The sequence below is a fragment of the Somniosus microcephalus genome, chromosome 24 (assembly GCF_052327205.1).
Source record: "Somniosus microcephalus isolate GS21.2 chromosome 24, FLI_Smic_1.0, whole genome shotgun sequence".
Classification (NCBI taxonomy): domain Eukaryota; kingdom Metazoa; phylum Chordata; class Chondrichthyes; order Squaliformes; family Somniosidae; genus Somniosus; species Somniosus microcephalus.
The window spans coordinates 34,295,576-34,316,746 of record NC_141010.1 but is presented as its reverse complement, the minus strand read 5'-3'; the positions used below and the strand labels follow the sequence as shown (position 1 = coordinate 34,316,746).

General features: G+C 46.5%; 1 protein-coding gene across 1 annotated transcript in view; it reads right to left on the bottom strand.

Annotated features, from left to right (window-relative positions):
* kcnh4b (potassium voltage-gated channel, subfamily H (eag-related), member 4b) overlaps positions 1-21,171 on the bottom strand; it is a 188,330-nt gene that overhangs the window by 75,737 nt on the left and 91,422 nt on the right. Inside the window, exon 7 of the mRNA XM_085966463.1 lies at positions 3,704-3,911. Within this exon, the coding sequence (XP_085822589.1) occupies positions 3,704-3,911 (208 nt within the window). The remainder of the gene's footprint in view (positions 1-3,703; positions 3,912-21,171) is intronic.

Genomic DNA, 21,171 nt, shown 5'->3' with positions numbered 1-21,171 from the left:
AGTTTTTCAGTGTGACATCTGGATTGTAATGGATGTGACCGGGATGCAATTTATAATCTATTAAATTTGCTGTGACTGTCACAAATTCCATATTTGTGCAACTCCATTCTGTGACACAATCAGAGTATCTGGAAATAAAAAGCTGGCTTCAGTAAAAAGTGGATTGTTGTAAAAACCAACTCCTTCACTAATGTCCTTTAGAGAGGGAAACCTGCCGTCCTTACCCGGTCTGGTTTTTACGTGACTCCGGTCCCACAGCAATGTGGTTGACACTTAACTGCCCCCTGACGTGAGCTAGCAAGCCACTCAGTTTAGGGCCGCTAGGGATGGGCAATAAATGCCAGCCTTGTCGGCGACGCCCACATCCCGAGAATAAATTGGAAAAAAAACCCACCAACAGTTGCACACTTCTACCACTAGTTGGAGCTTCAGATTTCCATACCGTGAGCTACAGCATCATTAAAGTAATACTGAAGGAAATTTGCTTTGTCCTGACTTTCCATTGGGCACAGAAGATCATTTATATTTAAAAATCTACATAAATCTAGCTGATCCGATGTGGCATTGCTCACGAGTAGCCTGGGGTCTGGAGCACGGTTCTTAGATGCTAAGCTGGCCTGTTCCTTTAAGGCCACCGGTCAGGTGCTCTGGTGGAGAAGTCATCTTAATTGGTCCCAAGGTCAAAAATTGATTACCGCTTGGCAAGAGAAGTTTGTAGATTGAGAGATGCTTGTAAATCTCCAGCACCCAAGTCAGAAAAAAACCCAGCATGCCTTTCTTTCCTTTTTTAAGACGTCTGACACTTTAAGAACGTAAGGAATAGGAGCAGGAGTCGGCCACACAGCCCCTCGAGCCTGCTCCGCCATTCACTAAGATATTCTACCTCAACTCCACTTTCCCGCCCAATCCCCATATCACTTGATTCCCTTAGCGTCCAAAAATCTACCGATCTCAGTCTTGAATATACTCAATGACTGAGCATCCACAGCCCTCTGGGGTAGAGAATTCCAAAGATTCACAACCCTCTGAGTAAAGAAATTTCTTCTCATCTCAATCCTAAATGGCCAACCCCTTATCCCGAGACTGTGACCTCTAGGGGGAGAAATCCGGTATCGCCCCGTTTGGGGCGTAATTATCAGCCGGGCTCAAAGTTTAGCACCTGGCGCTAATTATCGCCTCCGACTGCAAACTTGGCTTCTTTCGCCCCTGGAGGTGATTGCAGCGTTAAATCAGGCGCTACACACCTGTCTTAAGGTGCTCACGCCGAGGAGCGAGGCGCTTCCTCAGAGTGCTGGTGAAGCTCATGTGATGTCAGTCAGCAACGGAACACAGACACACTGGCGCTGGCCAGTTCTTAAAGGGGAGGGCCGATCTTGCTCTCCATCCACACCTTTGCTCATTGCAGCCTTGAATCTCGGCCTGGAGAGACCTGTACATCAAATCTGCTGGAAAGAACAATGGAGAGGCCCAGGGAAAGAGCTCAGAGTGCAGCCCCCACAGTCTCTTCTAAATCGAAGCAAGGAAGGTCAAATCAAAATGATTCTGCAAAGTGCTGCTCAGTACCCAAAACTCCCTCACACAGCATTGAATCTCTAAAGAAGTCTCTCTCTCTCTCTGAATGCGTGGTGCAAAAATGTCACCGACAAAAAAGGCAGGAAGCAGTCACCTTTAAATAGCGCTCCCCCAGTTCCTTCCCGACTGCAAAACATTCCCCTCAACCTGTCGTTGCTAGCGGCAGGTGGAAAGGCAGGGGATGCCACTCAATATCCGGTCCAGGGCGCTACCGGGGCGTTGCACGCTCGACTGACGTCACGATCTGTGGGCACAGAAGATCGTGGCGGTAGTGTTTAGCACTGCCGCAAAATGTCTGGTCAATTTCGCGAGCGACGCAAAAATCACCGCGCCCGGGTGCTAGTTGCTTTGCACCCCATTAGCGCCCTCTAGACTCTCCAGTGAGAGGAAACAGGCTTTGGAGTGTGAAGTCTGGTGTCAGGCATCTGGACGGGGAGAGATGTTCTCAAAACCTTAAAATAAATAGACAGACATATCTTCAGATTCGCAGCAGCAGCCCAAGTAATGACCCTGACGTAAGACAACTATTAGGCACTTGGTCAGAGTATTAAACAAGGCTTTAATCGACTGTTTCACAACATGGAAGTCTCGTTGTCCTTCACTAGTTCCTGTTTACAAAATGTCCTGAGCAAGCTGGGCCCGTGCCCGGGTATTTATACTCTCCCTGGACAGTGCCACCAGCAGGCCGCCCAGTATATTTCATAAGTCATTTTTACATGAATGGCAAGATTCATGTCAGACCCTTTGGAATAACTGGATGAATTTTCATTTATCTCAAAAAATTGGTCATTTAAAAAATAAAAAGACAGCGTTGGCTGCAATTAATTATTTCTAGTTAGTGAACTTGTCATGCAATAACAGTTTCGCTGTTAGAAACTTAATGTTCTCTAAACATAGCTGTACATGAGACCCATGCATATTTATCTGCTGTTAGAGGTAGACATATTGCAATAATACACACAAGTATAGAATATGGTCCTTAGAAAATCAAACAATGAAAATTATCAGGTGTAACATGCTTCAGTAACTCTGGATGCAGTGTGCCAACATTTACTGTAGAGTTGACACAGCTGAGCAAATATATTTCATGTTTTCCATTCGACGTAATGAAATTTTAATGGTGTTAAGCGGAATGCTGATTCTTGGCACAATATGGTACAATGGCATAATTGTACACTCATTGTTAGAAGGAACATCTTGGCCTAATTTATTGCTTCTGTCTTTTATGTGCAAGCCGATCCCGATCAATTTTCATTTCTCTGATTTGAAATTTGATTGCTGGAGGAGATAGAGTATAGCTAACAATGTTAGCAGTGCCATGCTATGACTCTGAATAGGGTAATAGGTTTAACACTATACTTGGATCATTGCCATCCTATTGCTTTCTCAGATTTACCCTTGGCAAGTCAACAAAACCTCACCAAAATAGGTAATTGAAAAAATTGTCAGCATGGAGTGAGGTTGTGTTGACTCTACGGGGCTTTGGTGATGAATAATAATTAGACATATATGCCTAGATTTTCCAACTGGTATTATTTTAACATGTTTAAAATAAAATATGTTGTTATCAACGTTGAAGTAACACCAATAGGAAAATCTGGGCTTTGGCATCAATGGTGCCAAGACAGATGCCACACAAGAAAATTTCTGTGTCACAATTTTTGTTTTAAGGAAAGAAAGTCAGTTTTTTTCCTGTTGGCTTCTTCTGACTTCTCATTGACCTCAGGCTCTTGCTAAAAGCCTCTAAATGACCTCAGAAAGGCACAGCAACTGGGCCTTTTGGCCTTAAAGGGTATACAGCAGGTTATATACAACTGCATCTTAGCAAGGAAATAATTAATTGTACATAACATGGCATAACACTCCTGTACTTATAAAACAATGTGCCCTCAGACTTACAGCCAGCAATGGCCATAGCGATCTACTAGCATGTTATTGAAGCTTCCTGCAGTAGACTAAACTGGAACCAATATTTAAGAAGTCATATCCAAATAGGCGTTCACAGTGCTTCTGAACATTGAAACATGGATAATGGCATCATGAATATAGGCCCAACTGCCAACCAATAAATATTTGGACCAGTTAAGTTCCAAGATGGATCTGTGTGACTCGAACCTTTGTCTAGTCTTACCGATGTCCCACGTGTGTGGATCATTCATTTCCATCTCCCTCCTGCCAATCACGTACCAAATGCAGGCCATCCAGTGAGCGAGCAGCGCAAACATCGACATTAGCAGTGTGAGGACCATGGCGCTGTACTGGGAGTACCGGTCAAGCTTCTGTAACAAACGCAGCAACCGTAAAAGGCGCACAGTCTTCAACAAGTGAACCAGGGAGGTCTGGAAAACAAATTAGAATAACTGCAGTTACTTTGTTTGTCTGGTGTCATTGAATTTTTTTGGGGGGGCAACATTTAAAATGATGTCTACTCCGATACAGGACACTTACTTCGAGTAATGAAATGATCCAATTACTAAGTGTGTGTCCCTAACATAGACACCAGAAATGGAACAATCAAGAGGGGGGAGGGAAAGAGTTCCTCTGTGCACTACGTTTAACAAAATCACAAGATGGGTTCGATGAAGAAGTCCCTTTGGGCCATCTTTCCAAAATATTAATCTTATCACCTTCCATCACAACCACAAGAAGCAAGTAAGCCCAGTAAGGGGTACGGTAGCATAGTGATTATGTTACTGGACTAGCAATCCAGAGGCTGGGACTAATAACCCGGAGAAGCAAGTTCAAATCCCACCATGGCAGCCGAGGAAATTTAAATTCAGTTAATTAAATAAATCTGGAATTAGTAATAGTAAACTAGCAGATTGTCACAAAAACTGGTTCACTAATGTCCTTTAGTGAAGGAAATCTGCTGTCCTTACCCGGTCTGGCCTATATGTGACTCCAGACCCACAGCAATGGGGTTGACTCTTAACTGCCCTCTGAAATGGCCCAGCAAGCCACTCAGTTGTAACAAACCATTATGACAAAGCCAGCACTGTGGGAGTACCTTCACCACAAGGGCTGCAGTGATTCAAGAAGGTGGCTCACCACCATCTTCGAGGGCAATAAATGCCAGCCTTGCCAGCTATTATGTCCGTGTGTAATTGAGACACGGACTGCAGGAGCTGGTTACAACAGGTGTTTACTGAGTGGAGACAAAACTGGAACTACTATGCAAAGTTACTACACAGGCTTATATACAGGGGTGGTCACTACTGGTACTGCAGTATACAGGGGCTGCAGAATATAGTTCCTTCTGCAAAGTACATACACTACAATTCCTCCCCTTTTAGCTAAACAGTACATAACATTCGATTAATAATTAAATAACATATTTACAATTACAGTTGCTAGATACATTAGCTGAAGTTAAGCAATTATAAGTTCAGTCTTTGAGGAGGCTTCCTGATTCTGTCTGGATAGCGCCTCTTTGGGGTATCAGGTTCTTCTGGCAAAGTTGATTCAGGATCAACGTCGTTGTTTGGTTCGTCTGCTTCCAATATCACCGATTCTGAGGTAGATGCAATTGGTACTTTGGTTTCATCACCAGGTGTATCGGATCGTGGTGTGGAATTGACGTTTTCCAGTGACTCTAGAATCTGGTCAGCATGGCATCTTACAATGCTCTCTCCAACATCCACGGTATACATTAGGGGTCCTTGCCGTGTGCAGATCGTTCCTGGCTGCCATTTCTCTGTGCGGTAGTCCCGGACCAAAACTGGTTGACCTATCTTAAAACTCCTGGTAGGCCTTTCATTCATATTCTGAAACTGCCTGTTCTCCACATCTCTTCTGATGTTTGGCTTAACCAAATCCAAGCGGCATCGTAGTCTTCGATTGAAGAACATCATGGCTGGAGTTTGGTTGGTAACCGCATGTGTCGCATTCCGGTAGGCAAACAAGAAGTTATCCACCTTGTGTTGTAGGGGTATGTCTTCATTACACATTGCCTTGATAGCCTTCTTGAATGTTTGAACGAACCTCTCAGCCAATCCATTGGTGGCTGGATGATATGGGGCGGATGTGTAATGCTTAACACCATTGTTCTTTAAGAACCTCCGGAACTCTTCAGACACAAACTGTGGTCCATTGTCGGAGCAAATCTGTTCAGGCAGCCCATTTCTGGCGAATATGGTACGTAAGATTGTGATAATTTTTTCTGTGGTGGTTGAGGACATTTTTATTACCTCTGGCCACTTTGAATGTGCATCCACCGCAATTAAAAACATCGAGTCCATAAATGGACCAGCAAAATCAATGTGCACCCTTTGCCATGGAGATGAGGGCCACTCCCATGGATGTAGAGGGGCTTGTGGTGGGGCGTTTTGGACCTTCTGGCATCCTGTACAGCTCTTGGTCATCTCTTCGATTTCTCTATCGATTCCCGGCCACCACACAAACGCTCTGGCTAAGTTCTTCATTTTTACCCCTCCCAGATGACCCTCATGAAGCTCATTGAGCACTCTATCCTTCAATTTGGTTGGAATTACTACACAGGATCCACACATCAAAGGTTCCTCTGCACACTGACAGCTGTTCTCTTCTCGGTGAGAATGCTGGCAACAGTGGTTCGCCATGTGCTGGCCATCCCTTCACCATTAAATCATAGACCCTGGAGAGTGTCGGGTCATTTCGTGTTTCCTTTTCTATGTTTGCATTCGTCACAGGTAGACATTCGACTATGGTCGAGTGGAATATCTCCACAGGATCCACTGCAGGTGCTTCTTCCACCGTCGGCAACGGTAGGCGCGACAATCCATCAGCATTCCCATGCTGTTTAGTTCCTTTGTACTCGATGTCATATTGGTGTGCCCCTAGGAAAAGGGACCACCTCTGTAGCCGTTGTGCTGTCATTATCGGGACGCCCTTCTGAGGGTTGAAAATGGAGACAAGAGGTTGATGATCAGTTAGTAAATTTCTGACCGTGCAGGTAGTGATTGAACTTCTTCACCCCCCACACCAGGCTGAGGGCCTCTCTGTCAATCTGGGCGTAGTTACGCTCGGCTGCAGTTAACGAGCGTGACGCAAAAGCTATCGGCCTCTCTGAACCATCAAGGAGTTTATGTGACAGTACCGCTCCAATGCCGTAGGGAGACGCATCACACGCCAGTCTTATCGGTAGTGATGGGTTGTAGTGAGCCAATACTTCTCTTGAAGTGATTAGGTCTTTACTCTTCTGAAAGGCCTGCTTACATTCATCGCTCCATTTCCATGCTACTCCAGTTTGTAGTAGGGCGTTCAGTGGGTGCAGTATTGTGGACAAATTCGGCAAAAACTTATGGTAGTAATTCACCAATCCTAGGAATGACCTCAGTTGCGACACATTTTCAGGCGCTGGAGCCTTAACTACCGCTTCAATTTTGTCAGGGGACTTATGTAACCCCTCATCAATCACGTGGCCACAATACGATATCTGTTTCTTAAAAAACTCGCACTTGGGGCGATTGGCTCGTAGCCCGTGTTCTCTTAGTCTAGTGAGCACCTGCTCTGGGTTGGCAAGGTGTTCACTGTCATTTTCACCTGTCACTAGGATGTCGTCCAAGTAACACTGGGTCCCCGGAATCCCTTGCAGGACTTGTTCCATCGCTCATTGCCATATCGCCGGAGCTGATGCTACTCCGAATACCAGTCGATTATACTGGTAAAGACCTTTGTGAGTGTTTATCGTGAGATACTTCCCAGAGGATTCTTCAACCTCCATCTGCAAATATGCTTGTGCTAGGTCAATTTTTGTAAAATGCTTCCCTCCAGATAGTGAGGCGAAAATATCTTCTATCCTCGGAAGAGGATACTGTACTGTGTGAAGGACTGGGTTCACCGTCACCTTGAAGTCCCCACAGATGCGAACCTTCCTTGGCTCCTCAGACTTCTTGTTTAACGTTTTTTTCATGACAGGAACGATGGGTGTCGCCACTCGCTCCAGTCTACCTTAGATAACATGCCTGCATTCTCCAGCTCTGCCTTGACAGCTGGGCGAATTGCATACGGTACCGGTCTTGCTTTGAAAAACTTGGGGATTGCATTCTCTTCTATTTTTATCGAGGCGGTTACGCCTTTAAGAGTTCCCAGTTCTTGATGAAATACCTCTTTAGCGTTAGCTAAGATTTTTGACAATCGTCCAGGTGTGACGTTGTCATCCTTTTTACCAGCCACAGTCAGTGCCTGAATGGAGTGCCAGTCTAAACTTATCTTTCTGATCCATTCACGTCCCAATAACGGTGGTCCACCATCTTGCAGTATGTACAGATACAATTTCTGTATTTCTTTGCCGTTGTATTCGACAGGCACCCTTATTTTCCCTCTGGGGTATACTTTCTGCCCCGTATACGTCTTCAAGACAATGGATGTCTCTTTCAAGGGTATGTGCGAGAATAGCCGTTCGTAGTCTCGTCGATTCATGACGGTCAGGGCTGATCCGGTATCCAATTCCATTTTGACTTGGGACCCTGCTATCGTGAGGGTGACCCAAATGGTTCGGTGATCCTCTTTCGCGATTACGTTGTGAAGTTTGAGACAGCTTAGTCTCTTGTTCCTGGATTCACTATCGCTCTTCTGGTCTTCGGAACTACTGTCCGTCATCTTTTGTACTTTCCTGTACTGTTCCTCAGTAGCCTTTTTGTTGTCGTTAGTCTTCTTTCCAGACCTGCAAACTCGTGCAATGTGTCCCATCTCTCCGCATTGCCTGCATATTTTGTCCTTGGACCAGCAGTCCTTCTGGTCATGGGTTGTTCAGCCGCAGCGATAACATTTTTCAAATCCCCGTGTCATTTCATGGGTGCCGTATTCCTGTGGCTTTTGCTGTATTTCCGCAGCTCCCCTTGCTGCTGCTTCGTACGATACTGCCAAGCTGAAAGCCTTATCCAGCGTCAGCTCTTTCTCGGAGAGTAACCTCTTCTGGGTTCCTTCACTCAGGAGTCCACAGACAAATTTGTCCCGTAGAGTGTCTGTCAGTCCTGCTCCGAACTGGCAGTGCTTTGATAGCTTGCGTAGTTCCGTAAGGTAATCAGCATTGCTCTCATCTTTGTGCTGATTTCTCCTGTGGAATTTAAATCTTTCTGCTATCAGCAGCGGTGTAGGATTTAGGTGTTCCTGTAGGATATCAACAATTTCATTAAAACTCTTCGCCATCGGTTTGGCTGGAGTGATCAGGTTCCGCAATAGGCCGTACGTTCTTGCGCCCATTAAGTTTAGTAGTACCGATGCCTTTTTCTCATCGGCTACTTCGTTTGCCTTGCAATATACTTCGACTCTTTCCACATACGTGGTCCAGTCTCCTATTGCATTATCGAAGGCAGTGATATTGCCAGTCTTCGGCATCTTGGAAATCTAAGATGGCGCCTCCCGCGCTTTGCCTTCTTCCCCGCTGGATTAAGATGGCGCCTCCCGCGCTTTCTGTCTTCTCCGCTGCTGCTAGCGCTGTTGCTGGCGTTTTTATGCCTTGATGGCGACGCCCTATGGTCTTCACGCACTTCCCCCCGCGCTGCTGCTAACGCCGCTCTCCGCGGTCCCCGTGGCAAACTGCAGCTCCTCGCGTCTTTCTGCGCTTCTAATTTCTTTTATTTTCCCGTCGTCAGAGCAACCCCTGCGGGACACTTTCCTCCCTCTTCTCGGGTCTGTACGCTGCCCGGCTTCGTAGCACCGGCCGCGCCGTGTGTGCTCCACCCTCTCTCTCTCTCTCCTCTTCCCGACAACGCTGCTCGGCCCCGTTGAAAAGCCACCCGATCGAGCTCTAGCCCGCCGCAGCCCAGGAAGGATCAGTGTACTACCTGCCACCAGCCAGATTAGCTGGAACACCATAGACAGGATAACCAAGCCCCGCTCTCGACAGCCTCTCCTGCAATCTTCAAATCCGATGAATCAGAGGCGGTTGCCCACGGTCGACGCTCGTTTCTTCTGTTTTTTTTTTTCTTTCTTTCGTTCCTTCTTCCTTCTGGCCTCGACCTCTGACAACTTCGCTTCAGGGATGGATCCCCATGAGGTGGTGCAGACTGTAGGTAAGTTCGGATCTGCTCGTCGCCAGTATTATGTCCGTGTGTAATTGAGACACGGACTGCAAGAGCTGGTTACAACAGGTGTTTACGGAGTGGAGACAAAACTGAAACTACTATGCAAAGTTACTACACAGGCTTATATACAGGGGTGGTCACTACTGGTACTGCAGTATACAGGGGCTGCAGAATATAGTTCCTTCTGCAAAGTACATGCACTACACCAGCGACGCCCACATCCCGTGAATGAATAAATAAAAGAAAAAGTATCTAAGCCTCAGCCACCCTTCAGTTTATAACCGTGAACCTGAGTCATGCTGCTCTGATGTATCTGAAATTATTGTTTTTGCTTTAATGTAAACCTGTTCTGCAGGCTTACAATTTTGTTAAACATAACATACAGAGGATATCTTCCTTTGATGGCTGCACAGATAGTTCCCCATATCTAAATGTCATTGCTGTTCATTGACTACAGAGGAGTATTTTATTGTGAGTAAAGCAGGAGAATAGGACCCAAGGATGTAAATTTAAATTAGTGAAAAGTAAATTTAAAACAGATATTATGAAGAATTTCTTTAAGACAAGGCAGTGGAGGAAAAAATCATTACAGGCATTCAAAATATAGTGGGATGCTATTGGGAAGATTAGGCTACTGGTCGGAATGAGATTTTCTGGCAATAGACTTCTCATGTTGTTCTACTTTCCTTCCTTTTTTTTTACTCTCCCCACCCCAAAGCTCCTCTGATCTGAGATGTTGAGTAAGCAACTTGATTTCAGGCTCCTGACCACATTACTGTTTCTTTTAAAGTACAAGGATATGAGTGAGAGTGGACCCATGTGATTCAGTTTCCATTTTTACCACTTTCTTCCTCTGAGAAAGCATCGTGGCAATATTGGCACCATGACATGGCGGAGATAGAGAAGCCACCTTGTGGGAAATTGTAGGTTCAATCCCGGGTACAGCACATTGCAACACCCCTATTCCATGCTACCAGTGTGTAAGAATAATTCTTATTGTAACTCTTGTTTTTAAGGAAACATATATATAAGGGGGAGTTTTTCACCTGTTAAATCCCATGCTCAATTTCCACTGCACTGGACTTTAAAAATGAATTCTCCCTCCTCTCCTGAAGGTGAAAACTCTTGCTGAGGTACAGTATCCTGAGACAGACAACCCTCCAGTACCTCAACCGTGTCCATCATTCATGTGGAGCCCAGACAATGAATGTTGGTACGATAGCGAAATACTGCAGATGTTGGAAATCCGAAATAACAACAGAAAATGCTGGAAAAACTCAGCAGGTCAGGCAACATCCGTGGAGAGAAATTTGAGTTGACGTTTCGGGTGACCCCGAGCTTCCAGTCGCCTGTCATTTTAATTCACCGCTCCATTCCCACTCGGACCTCACCATCCTTGGCCTCTTGTATTGTTCCACGGAGTCTCAACGTAAACTCGAGGAACAGCACCTCATCTTCCGATTAGGCACTCTGCAGCCTTCCGGACTCAATATCGAGTTCAACAATTTCAGATCATAACCTCGGCCCCATTACACATTTTTTCTTGTAATTTTTCCACTCCTTTTCCCCCCCCCTTTCCTTTTGTTTCTCTCTCACACCTGGCAGCTATCTCTTGCCCTGCCAATACACTTTACACCTAATCGCAGCCTATTACCATCTCGTCTAGCTCTTTTACTTCTTTTGTTTCTTTCACTTCTTTTGTCTGATCGCAGCCCTGCCTTCGATCTATTTTCTTTTCTTTCCAGTTTTGAAGAAGGGTTTGACCCGAAACGTCAACTCAAATTTCTCTCCACGGATGTTGCCTGACCTGCTGAGTTTTTCCAGCATTTTCTGTTGTTATACTGAATGTTGGTAGGCTATTAACTGTGGAAGTCAAATCAAGCCAGTTCTTGCCAAATGTCCACTTTCTAGCAGGAGTCAATCAACAGTGATCAGGAGCATGTACCTTGGCTGACTTCTCCTTTCCCTGTCCCAGGGGGTTATTAACAAGTTCCAAAGACTGCCTGAGATGACACCAGCTAATTCAGCACAGACTGGGAATTGAAGCAAGTTCTTCTGGTCTGTATGGCCCAGTACTGCACCTTGCAGTACCTTTAACCATCAAGTCATCATGGAACTAGTCAATCAATTCAATTTTATGGAGAATTCTAGATTTAGAGCAGTCTCCCTCCAGTTTACAATGTTCACTCCATGTCTATTTGAGCTGTATGACTTTTCCACAGTCTAGAAATTCACCAATTTAACCAATTATGAAGAAGACATCCCATCACCATAGGATTTTGTGACTTTAGGTTTCCTCCCGGAATTCAGATCAGGTATTAATACCACAATCTATAAAGGAAGACTTTTTTCAATAAAACATATTCGTAAAAATAAATAACTGTACAATGTGTTTCCTGTTACAAATATAACAGAAAGCCAATGGGGGAGAAATTGGGTATAGCCCCTCTCGGGGCGCTAGAATTGGCGATGCGCAAATTTTATCACCAGGTGCAACTTATCGCCACCGCCAGCGATATTGGGTTGCTGCGCCCCCGAGGGTGATTGCGGCGTTAAATCAGGTGTTGCACGGGACTCCTAAGGCGCTAACCTGCCGGCGCTACTCAATATCTGGGCGGACGGGCGCAGCGCAGGTGCTGTCAATAATCGATGACCACGAGACATGCAGGTGCCGGCCAGCTCTTAAAGGGGCGGGTCATTTAGGTTCAGCAGCCAGACTCATCGCCCTGTAGGCCTCAATTTCAGCACTGTGCAAACTGAGGCGTTGCAAACTTTGACAAGATGGAGAGGGTGAGGCAGAGAGCGGAGCGCTTTTCCCAAAGGGCATTGGATGCTTTGGTTGATGCAGTGGAGCGCCGGCGAGCAGTGCTGTACCCTGACAATGGCAAGAGGCCTCCTCAGAACGAGTACCGCAGAGCTTGGAGGGACGTTTGTCAAAGAGTCAACTCCAGCAGCGTGGCGCCCAGGACTCCTGTGCAATGCAGGAAGAAGTTCAACGATCTCACTCGGGTCGTTAGGGTGAGTGGCTTGTTGGCAATCTTCTTCATCCCTCCATCTGCACCTGACTTTATGGCCAGAGGGTGCGCGATGCCCCAATGGCCATCTGTCAGCCAGGACCCATGGCCCTTTCTGGGAACGCACACGCACATTCAATTCAGGGCATACTGTAAGGGCTGATCCACCATGGGGGGGCATGACATGACAACTCAGGGCATACTGTAAGGGCTGATCCACCATGGCGGGGCATGAGATGACAACTCAGGGCAGCATGTTTCAGAACTTCCCGTCCTTTCTCCTGCAGAGCAAGCTGGCCAGGAACCGGAGGGAACAGAATCGTACTGGCGGGGGCCCTCCTCAGCTGCAGGAACTGACAGACCTGGAGGAAAGAGTCCACCAGATTGCTGGAGGCCGGATGATAGGTCCTGTCACCACTGGAGCTGCCGACCCCATTGTGCACAGCGATGGTAAATCTTATGGTCATTAATAAATAGACATTCTTATTATGAACACAGCTAGCTTTTGCTAGTTACTTTATTGAGCACATGTGGACTAGGTACAGTATCTGTAGAAGCTTCCATCTTGACTGCTGCCTTGTGGGTGGCCTAGTGCCTCATGGGTAATGTAGTCTTAATATATCTACAGCTGGGTAGTGTAGTCTTATACATACAGCTATATACAGCTCTACGGCTCCACCTAGTATCCACTATAGAATGACATGTTATTGATCACTACATCCCCCTTTCTCCGAGGTTCAACAAAATCAGTATCAATCAACTTTCAAGAAAACAACAAAGACAATATCAGCAACACTTCTGTTAGTGCTCTATAAACATAAACATTTTCAAAACAGTCAACACATTTTCAAAGCTTTACATTGTACTCAAAGATTAAGTCTATCAGGCTCTTTTACTTCACGTGTGGATCTTCTCAACACGGGTAAGTCTGATGTGTCTTCATGAGATTGTTCTGGCGGTGAATGACAAGATGCAGTTGCGGCATTGTCATCAATCTGCTCTTGTATAGATCGAGATCTCCTTGCGATCTTTGCTTGGAGAGGGTTTCAGTGTTTCCTTCACTCTTCATGCCATAACTCAATGTAGTCAATGCACTCTTGAAAAACTGCTGGCAGCTGGATCCCATCATACAGCATAGTCCTCTCAGCAGCCTCGGCTAATGGAACACCAATGATTGGCCTGAGGAAAGAAGGAGTATCCACCGGAACTGCTTCCTGCTCTGGTGCAGGCTTCTTCTTTTTCTTTTTCTCTTTCCACTGCTTAACAACATCTGCTGTGGTTATATCTTTGGACTTTTTCTCCTTGTGTTTTTCCTCTTTGTGCTTTTCTTCCTTTGGCTTCTCTTTGACCTTAAAGTCTTTTTCTTTCTTCTTGGAGAAACTAGGCTTTTTGAAGACATGGATACCCTTTGGCCTTTTCATCCTTGATGGGCTCTCTGCTTCATCACCTGAGTCATTTGGTCTGCTTATGGCACAGTTTATATGGTAGACTCTTTTGACCAGTTCTAAGTCCTCACAAGCTTTGTCACCTAGTATCGAATCAAGTCTTTCAGCCACAACAGAAAACATGAGATGATGCACTTTGTCTTTGACTGTCACTTTAAGTCTGCATACACCTAAGCTATCTATTTTCTGTCCATTATAGTCCTTCAGTAGTACTGACTTTTTCTGTATTTTGGGCTTTTCTTTCATATTTTTTATGTCACTCATACTGATTAAGTTTGCTTTTGCCCCAGTGTCCAGTTTCAATGTAACTAATGCTCCATTTATCTGCAGTGGGATCATCCATTTGTCCACTTGTACTGCATTGACTTTATGTTCAGCATTGTCCATTTCTGAGGGCTGCACATTTTCTGTATCTTTTTTGATATCGTCACATGACACCATTCCTACAAAAAATGTCTCACTTAAATCAGTGTCCTCAATCACATTAACTTGTTGCCCTTTCGTTGTTTTTACTTTTGAAAAGCATTGTTTGGCAAAGTGATTCTTTCCATTACACTTTGTGCACATTTTTCCAAACGCTGGGCATTGTCTTAACTGGTGTTTGTAACCACAGCGTTTACAATTAAAAATGTCATCCTCCGATTGCTTTTCATTTCTGTTCTGCCCACGTTTCTTCCCCTTGTAGGACACAGCACCGACAGCAGCATTTTCACTCATTACAATCGCATCATTATTGATTTCACTGAAAGTCTTCGCGTGCTTTCGAGCTAGCTCACTGGCTTGGCATATTTTCACCGCATTTTCCAAATTTAGTTCGGTTTCTCTCAACAGACGTTCCCTGACTTTTTTTTATCATGAATACCAAACACAATCTGGTCACGAATCATGGATGATTTCAGCTCAGAGAAATTACATGTCTGTGCTTTCAGTTTCAGATCAGTTATAAAGCTATCAAAAGTCTCATTTTGTTGCTGTGTCCGAGAACGGAAGATGTATCTTTCATACGTCTCATTCTTTTTGGGAGAGCAATGTGCATCAAATTTTTTTAGCACATCTTCTAATTTGTCTCTGTTCTCCGCTGGATTAAATACAAATGTATTAAATACCTCTATCGCCTGTGGGCCTGCAACCGTAAGCAGCAACACTATCTTCCTTGTGTCTGGCTTCGTACTGAATCCGATGGCTGCAATGTAGAGTTCGAATTGTTGTTTAAAAGTCTGCCAATTGTAGTCGATTTTTTCTGTGAGTTTCAAACGCTCTGGTGGCTTCAAATTCTCCATGTCGCTTTTCACAATTTTCAGCAGATCTTCACCACCCTGGTACCATTTTATGTTCATTAATAAATAGACATTCTTATTATGAACACAGCTAGCTTTTGCTAGTTACTTTATTGAGCACATGTGGACTAGGTACAGTATCTGTAGAGGCTTCCATCTTGACTGCTGCCTTGTGGGTGGCCTAGTGCCTCATGGGTAATGTAGTCTTAATATATCTACAGCTGGGTAGTGTAGTCTTATACATACAGCTATATACAGCTCTACGGCTCCACCTAGTGTCCACTATAGAATGACATGTTATTGATCACTACAGTAAGGTCATCACCTTTTTGAACTCTCTCCTTCCACTTGTTCCCCCCACCAGCATGCTTTTTCAGCCTGGACCCATGTCAGAGCATTGCAGCACTCTTGCATCCCTTGCTACCACCCTGGCCTTTCGCTAAATCCACTCTTCAACCTCCCTGCTTTCAGATGCTGCATCACCAGCTCGGGAGCCGGGCCATCTAGCTGCCAGTGACACTGACTCCGGAGACGACGACCAGGGGGAAGCCGGACCATCTGTCCCACCCTCAGGCGAGCCAGCCCATCTGCAGACTGGGGATAGTGCTTCCCTGGAAGGGAGCGGGGGGGGGATGGATCTGAGGAGGAACCAGTTGCAGGAACCAGCAGCCTCCAGCAGCGCAAGGGGGGGGAGGGAAGTTTGGGAGCCATCTCCCCGGAGGGCGCGTCAGGCCACGATGACTGCTGCACAGAGCGCAGAAGAGGTGCGTTCCCTCGCCGAAATGAGCGCCCAGGCTCGACTCAGGCACACTGAGCTGATGGCTGCAGTTGGAAGGATGCGTGAAGCCGTCGAGACACTGGCAAGGAGTGTGCAAGAGTTCGGGGCAGCACAGGAAAGGAGTGCCCAGGGCTTCGGGGCAGCCCTGGAAAAGACTGCCCAGGGCGCCACGACATCATTGGAAAGGACTGTCCAGGGCTTCACTGATGCACTGGCACCTGCCACGCAATCCCTCACTGGCCTCATGCAGAGGCAGATTGAGGCCACACAAGCACTGACTGCTGTCACCCTCCATGGTTCAGGCAGGATTACACAGGGCCCTTGCAGCACCACATCAGGCCAGCAATCTGTGGACCAGCCGATGGGTCCGCATGCTGCAGTGCTGCCCCGTCAGAGTGCCAGTGTGTTGGCTGACCACGGAGCTGGTGTCCGCTCTCAGGATGTCAGCATTCCTGATGCCAATGCTGGCACGTCTCCACTGCAGCTGCCATCACCTGCAGGACAGACTGCTTCCACCCATGCCCAATTGGAGCAGTCAGCATCCGGCCCCTCCAAGCCCAGAGTCCATCCAGGCCGTCCCTCAGGGGCATCAGCGTGTTCGGACAGTCAGCAGGCATCCCCCAGCCTTCATGCAGCCACTGGAGTCCCATTACGGAGGAGCTGCAGGGAGGGAAGGGGCCGTTCTCGCAAGAGAAGTAGATCGCCATCAAAGGGGAAAGAATAGAAGGAGCTGCAGAAACGTCCTATTTCTAGTAATCAAGGCCGTGGATGGTGGTCTGAATGTTAGTCATGTTTTGGATAGTCTCCCGGGTGTGCAAGTTACTTATGTGTTAGTTTGTTAGTTAAGCTTTCAGTTGCCATTGCTTTGTCATGTTGGAAGGAAGCACAGTTTTCAAAATAAGCAAAGAATATTAATGTCATTGGCCATGTCTGCTATTTACAATCATTGTGGCCTTCATAGGCTTTGGGTTATCCGAATGGTTCCATTCGTGGTCTTCCAATGGCACCAAGCAGTCCATGAGAGGGGCTTAGAACCGACTCCATATCAGCCTCAGACGGACGGCCCTTCCACTTTCTCGGACCCTCCTGTCTTGGTCCTCCTTCTCCTCCTCCTGCTCCTCCTCCTCCTCTGCTGGTCCTGCAATGTCTGCTGGCATTGGCTGGGTGCGCAGGGTGGCAAGGTTATGGAGCATGCAGCAGACAACGACGAAGTGGGAGACTCTCTCTGGTGAGTACTGCAAGGCTCCTCCCGAATGGTCCAAACAGTGGAACCGTTGCTTGAGCACACCGATTGTGTGCTCCACAATGTTCCTCGTCGCCTGATGGCTGATGTTGTAGTGCTCTTCTGCAGGGGTGCTGGGCGTACGGAGCGGGGTCATCAGCCATGGGTACAGTGGATAGCCCTTATCGCCGAGAAGCCAGCCTTCTGGGTGAGCCGGGGCCTCGAAAAGGTCAGCGACTGAAGTCTGGCGCAGGATGAAAGCGTCGTGGCTGCTGCCTGGGAACTGTGCATTCACCGCCAGGATCAGCTGTCAGTGGTCACAGACCAGCTGCACATTCAAGGAGTGGAACCCCTTGCGGTTGCGTAACTCCTCAGGATTCTGTACAGGCGCCCGCAAAGCCACGTGCGTGCAGTCAATGGCGCCCTGCACCATGGGGAAGTCTGCTATTGCCGCGAAGCCCTCTGCACACTCCCGCTGCTTCTCCGGTGTCACATTGAAGGAGATGTACTGACGCCGCCTTTTAAACTGGGCATCTGTAACCTGCTGGATGCAGCTATGCACCGCAAACTGGGATATGTTGGCAATGTCCCCAGTTGCTGACTGGAAGGAGCCAGTTGCATAGAAATTCAATGCCACTGTTATCTTCACAGCCACCGACAGAGAGGTCCTGCACCTTATCTGCGGCTGCAGATCTTCCTGAAGCAGGTGGCACAGCTCAGTCACCAACTCCTTTCGGAATCGCAGCCTCCTAACACACTGCTCCTCCGACATGTTGAGGTAAGAGAACTGCTGCCTGAATACCCTGGCAGCGTAAGGTCTGGTGTGGCGACGTCTGTTGGCCCTCCTCCGTCTGGCCATTCCTGGCCATCTCTCCCTCCGTCCCTGTGCCCTTTCAAGATGGTCGAGCAGCAGGACGTTCCCCTCCAAAGCAGCCCCCATAATAAGTTAGCAGAAATTAAAAAGGGTGTAAGCGCTCACCAGCAGCAGGGTGATGGTATGAAGGCTGAAGGTCCTCTGGCAGCGCTGGGTCAGTAGTGAAATGGCTCAGAGTTCAACTGTTCCAATCTGTGTAAATCACAAATAAGTTGTGCTCCCAAAATGGCTGCCGCTTTTATACCAGTGTAGTGCCCTTTAAATAGCGCCCCCCCTAAGCCCGAGAGCTACTGGGGAACGTTCCTGGAAGCTGTCCTTATTAGCGCCGGGCGGAACAGAGGGGGGCGCCACTGAATTTCCGGTCCGGGGCGCCAAGGCGGCGTTGCACACTGAAATGATGTCATGATCTGCCTGCGCCCGGGCGCGGGCGCTAAGACTTAGCGCCGGTGCTAACATACCACTCAATATGGCGAGAGGTGCTGGGTTCACTGCGCCCGCCCGAAATTTGGGTAACGCCCCAATTCTCGGCCTCTTTAGGCGCTAATCGCTGGCGCTAGCAACCGAATTTCTCCCCCAATGACTCTTGAACATATTGCAGAGTGCGAACATTTTATAATGTAAATACTGCCAGCACTACCATAACTGAACATAATGTGGAAAAGTATCTTTGCAAAATGCATTTGTGACAATTTGTGGTTCTAACAAATGATTTATCTGTACTTATAAAATGATACAATCCAAACCACATGCTGTGTTAACATGTCAGTGACGGTGTCTCTTGCAGTATAAAAGAAGGCCACATGGAACAGATGTTCCCCAAAATACTTCAATAATCACTTCGCACAGGTTGTGCTACCAAGTTGTGTTTTGTGTCCAACTTTCGTGCAAAAATGTGAGTGAAAAAAGACACAGTAAAAAGGAGTCAATAAGCTTTTATTCCCAGCAACACATAACATTCGTGACAAGTAAAACAAGATCTGGATTGTAAACCAGGTTAAGGAGCACATTTTCATCTCTTTGCTGATGTTAGTGAAAAAGTCGGTCCGACTATAAGGCAAGACTTTAAAGGTGACGGGGAATGGAGAAAAATACCCTTAAAAGTTAATTGAAGTTATATTTGCTGCATAATATTTAACCTAAAAATTATATTAACAAGTAATTCTTTAAAAAATTAGGGCCACAAAATTTGATGATGTAACGGCGGCCGTTAAGGCCTGTTTTCTTGACAAAATGGCAGCTGTGTCGCTTCCGCCTGCTTTCAGCGTGGGACACGATGGCCACCATTTTGGAGAGGTCGGCAGCGCTGCCGTTGCCGGTGCTTGCCTCTCTGATGTAAATGTGCAGATTGTGACATCAATCGGCATGCAATGCCTGAATTGACACACAACTGCAATTTTGGACGTTGCCGCACGCCATACTGGCCTCTCCTAACCATGCACGGAAGAACAAGCGTGCAGCAGTTGTACAGAGACACTGGCAGTGCTTCTTAAATGGACACACACATCTTTCAGTTAAGTTTGCATTTCTGGCCCCACATCCTTCTTTCTGGAGTGCCTCCTGGACCCCTGTGGGTAGAGGTCCTCTCTTCCACTGTTGATCCCCTGCACAAAGCTGGAGTGTTGCGTGCAAGACCCTGGCTGCCCTTTCCCTGGCTTGTTGAGCCATTTGCGTTAGTGCTGAAGCACTTTTACCATTTTCTACATGCAGAAGACAGTTCAGCTTTAAAAGCTGAAGACTGCCTATTTTTGAATGATTTAAAAAAGAATTTTCAGAAGGCAGTTCCCCTTTATGGACGCGAGACTGCTTTCTAAAATGACAGCCTTGCTTTAAGAGAATGCAGCCGTGCCCCAGGGACGTGACATTGGGCCTCCTGCTGAGCGCACAGCCTGAGGCAGCACGTTCGTCGCTGGGCTGTGCGCTAACATCATTCAAATCAACGGGCAGCACCAAAATAATGGCCGCCTGCACTTTTTAAATGGGTGCGAGCCAATCTCGCCCCAAGATGCCACCGCCCATTTTCAGGCCTTATTGACTTTCTAGGCCTAGCAGTTTTTCAAAAATGTAATATAAGTCAGAGTATCATATTTCAAGTTGTTATTTTCAAACTTTTTGAGTTAAATAATCCTGTAAAAAATTGATGTCAATAAAACCAGCTACATTTCCATTTACAGAATTCAGATATTCGTGTTTGCAGAGCCCCAGATGAAGAATCTTTAATGTTCCACCTGTTTCCGCAGCCCTCAGTGGTAGCCCATTAGCATTTTGGTGCCTAAAAATAAACTTTTGGAATTTTGTAAATTATTATACAAGGATTCGTAGAGCCAATTTACCTCGGTGCCATGTGTTTTCTGCATTCCACTGTCTGTGCAGAGCAGGGATAATTCAATGTAATCGTCTCCATTTCTTTCTGGTTTATTTCTGATAGTCAAAGTAGTTGTAATCACTGAAATAATGACCGCCGCAAGAACATAAGAGAGCTGAGAATGAGAAAACCTCATTCAGTCCATTAGAGCTCATCTCTCTACTGCCCTAATGCATCCAGCTGTATTTTGAATGTTTTTGACTGCACGATTCTGCCTGGCAATTTATTCCAAGCATTTATTATGCTTTGAGTAAAGGAGTTCCTCCTAATATTGGTAATTTTTGTCATGTAATGAAACCTCCAGAAGTACATCCAACCAGAGTTGGCAATTTTAAGCCCTCATGGCATGGTAGGAAAGGGGTCAGGACTTTGCATCTCCATGAGAGTTGCCCAAAACTGAAAGTAACATCACGAGGCTGATGTCCTCCTTGTGTGACTACTTGACCCACTTTAAAAGTATCCCAGCAACAGGCCCCTCCCACAATGGAACAATGGCTTAAGGATTAAAAAATTACGGGAGACAAATAGTCACCTTATTTCACACTTGGACTTTGGCGCAACCTGAATTAGCAGGGAAGCAGTTACAGAGAATCAAGTGTAAGCCAAGTGCCAGAGGCGTAG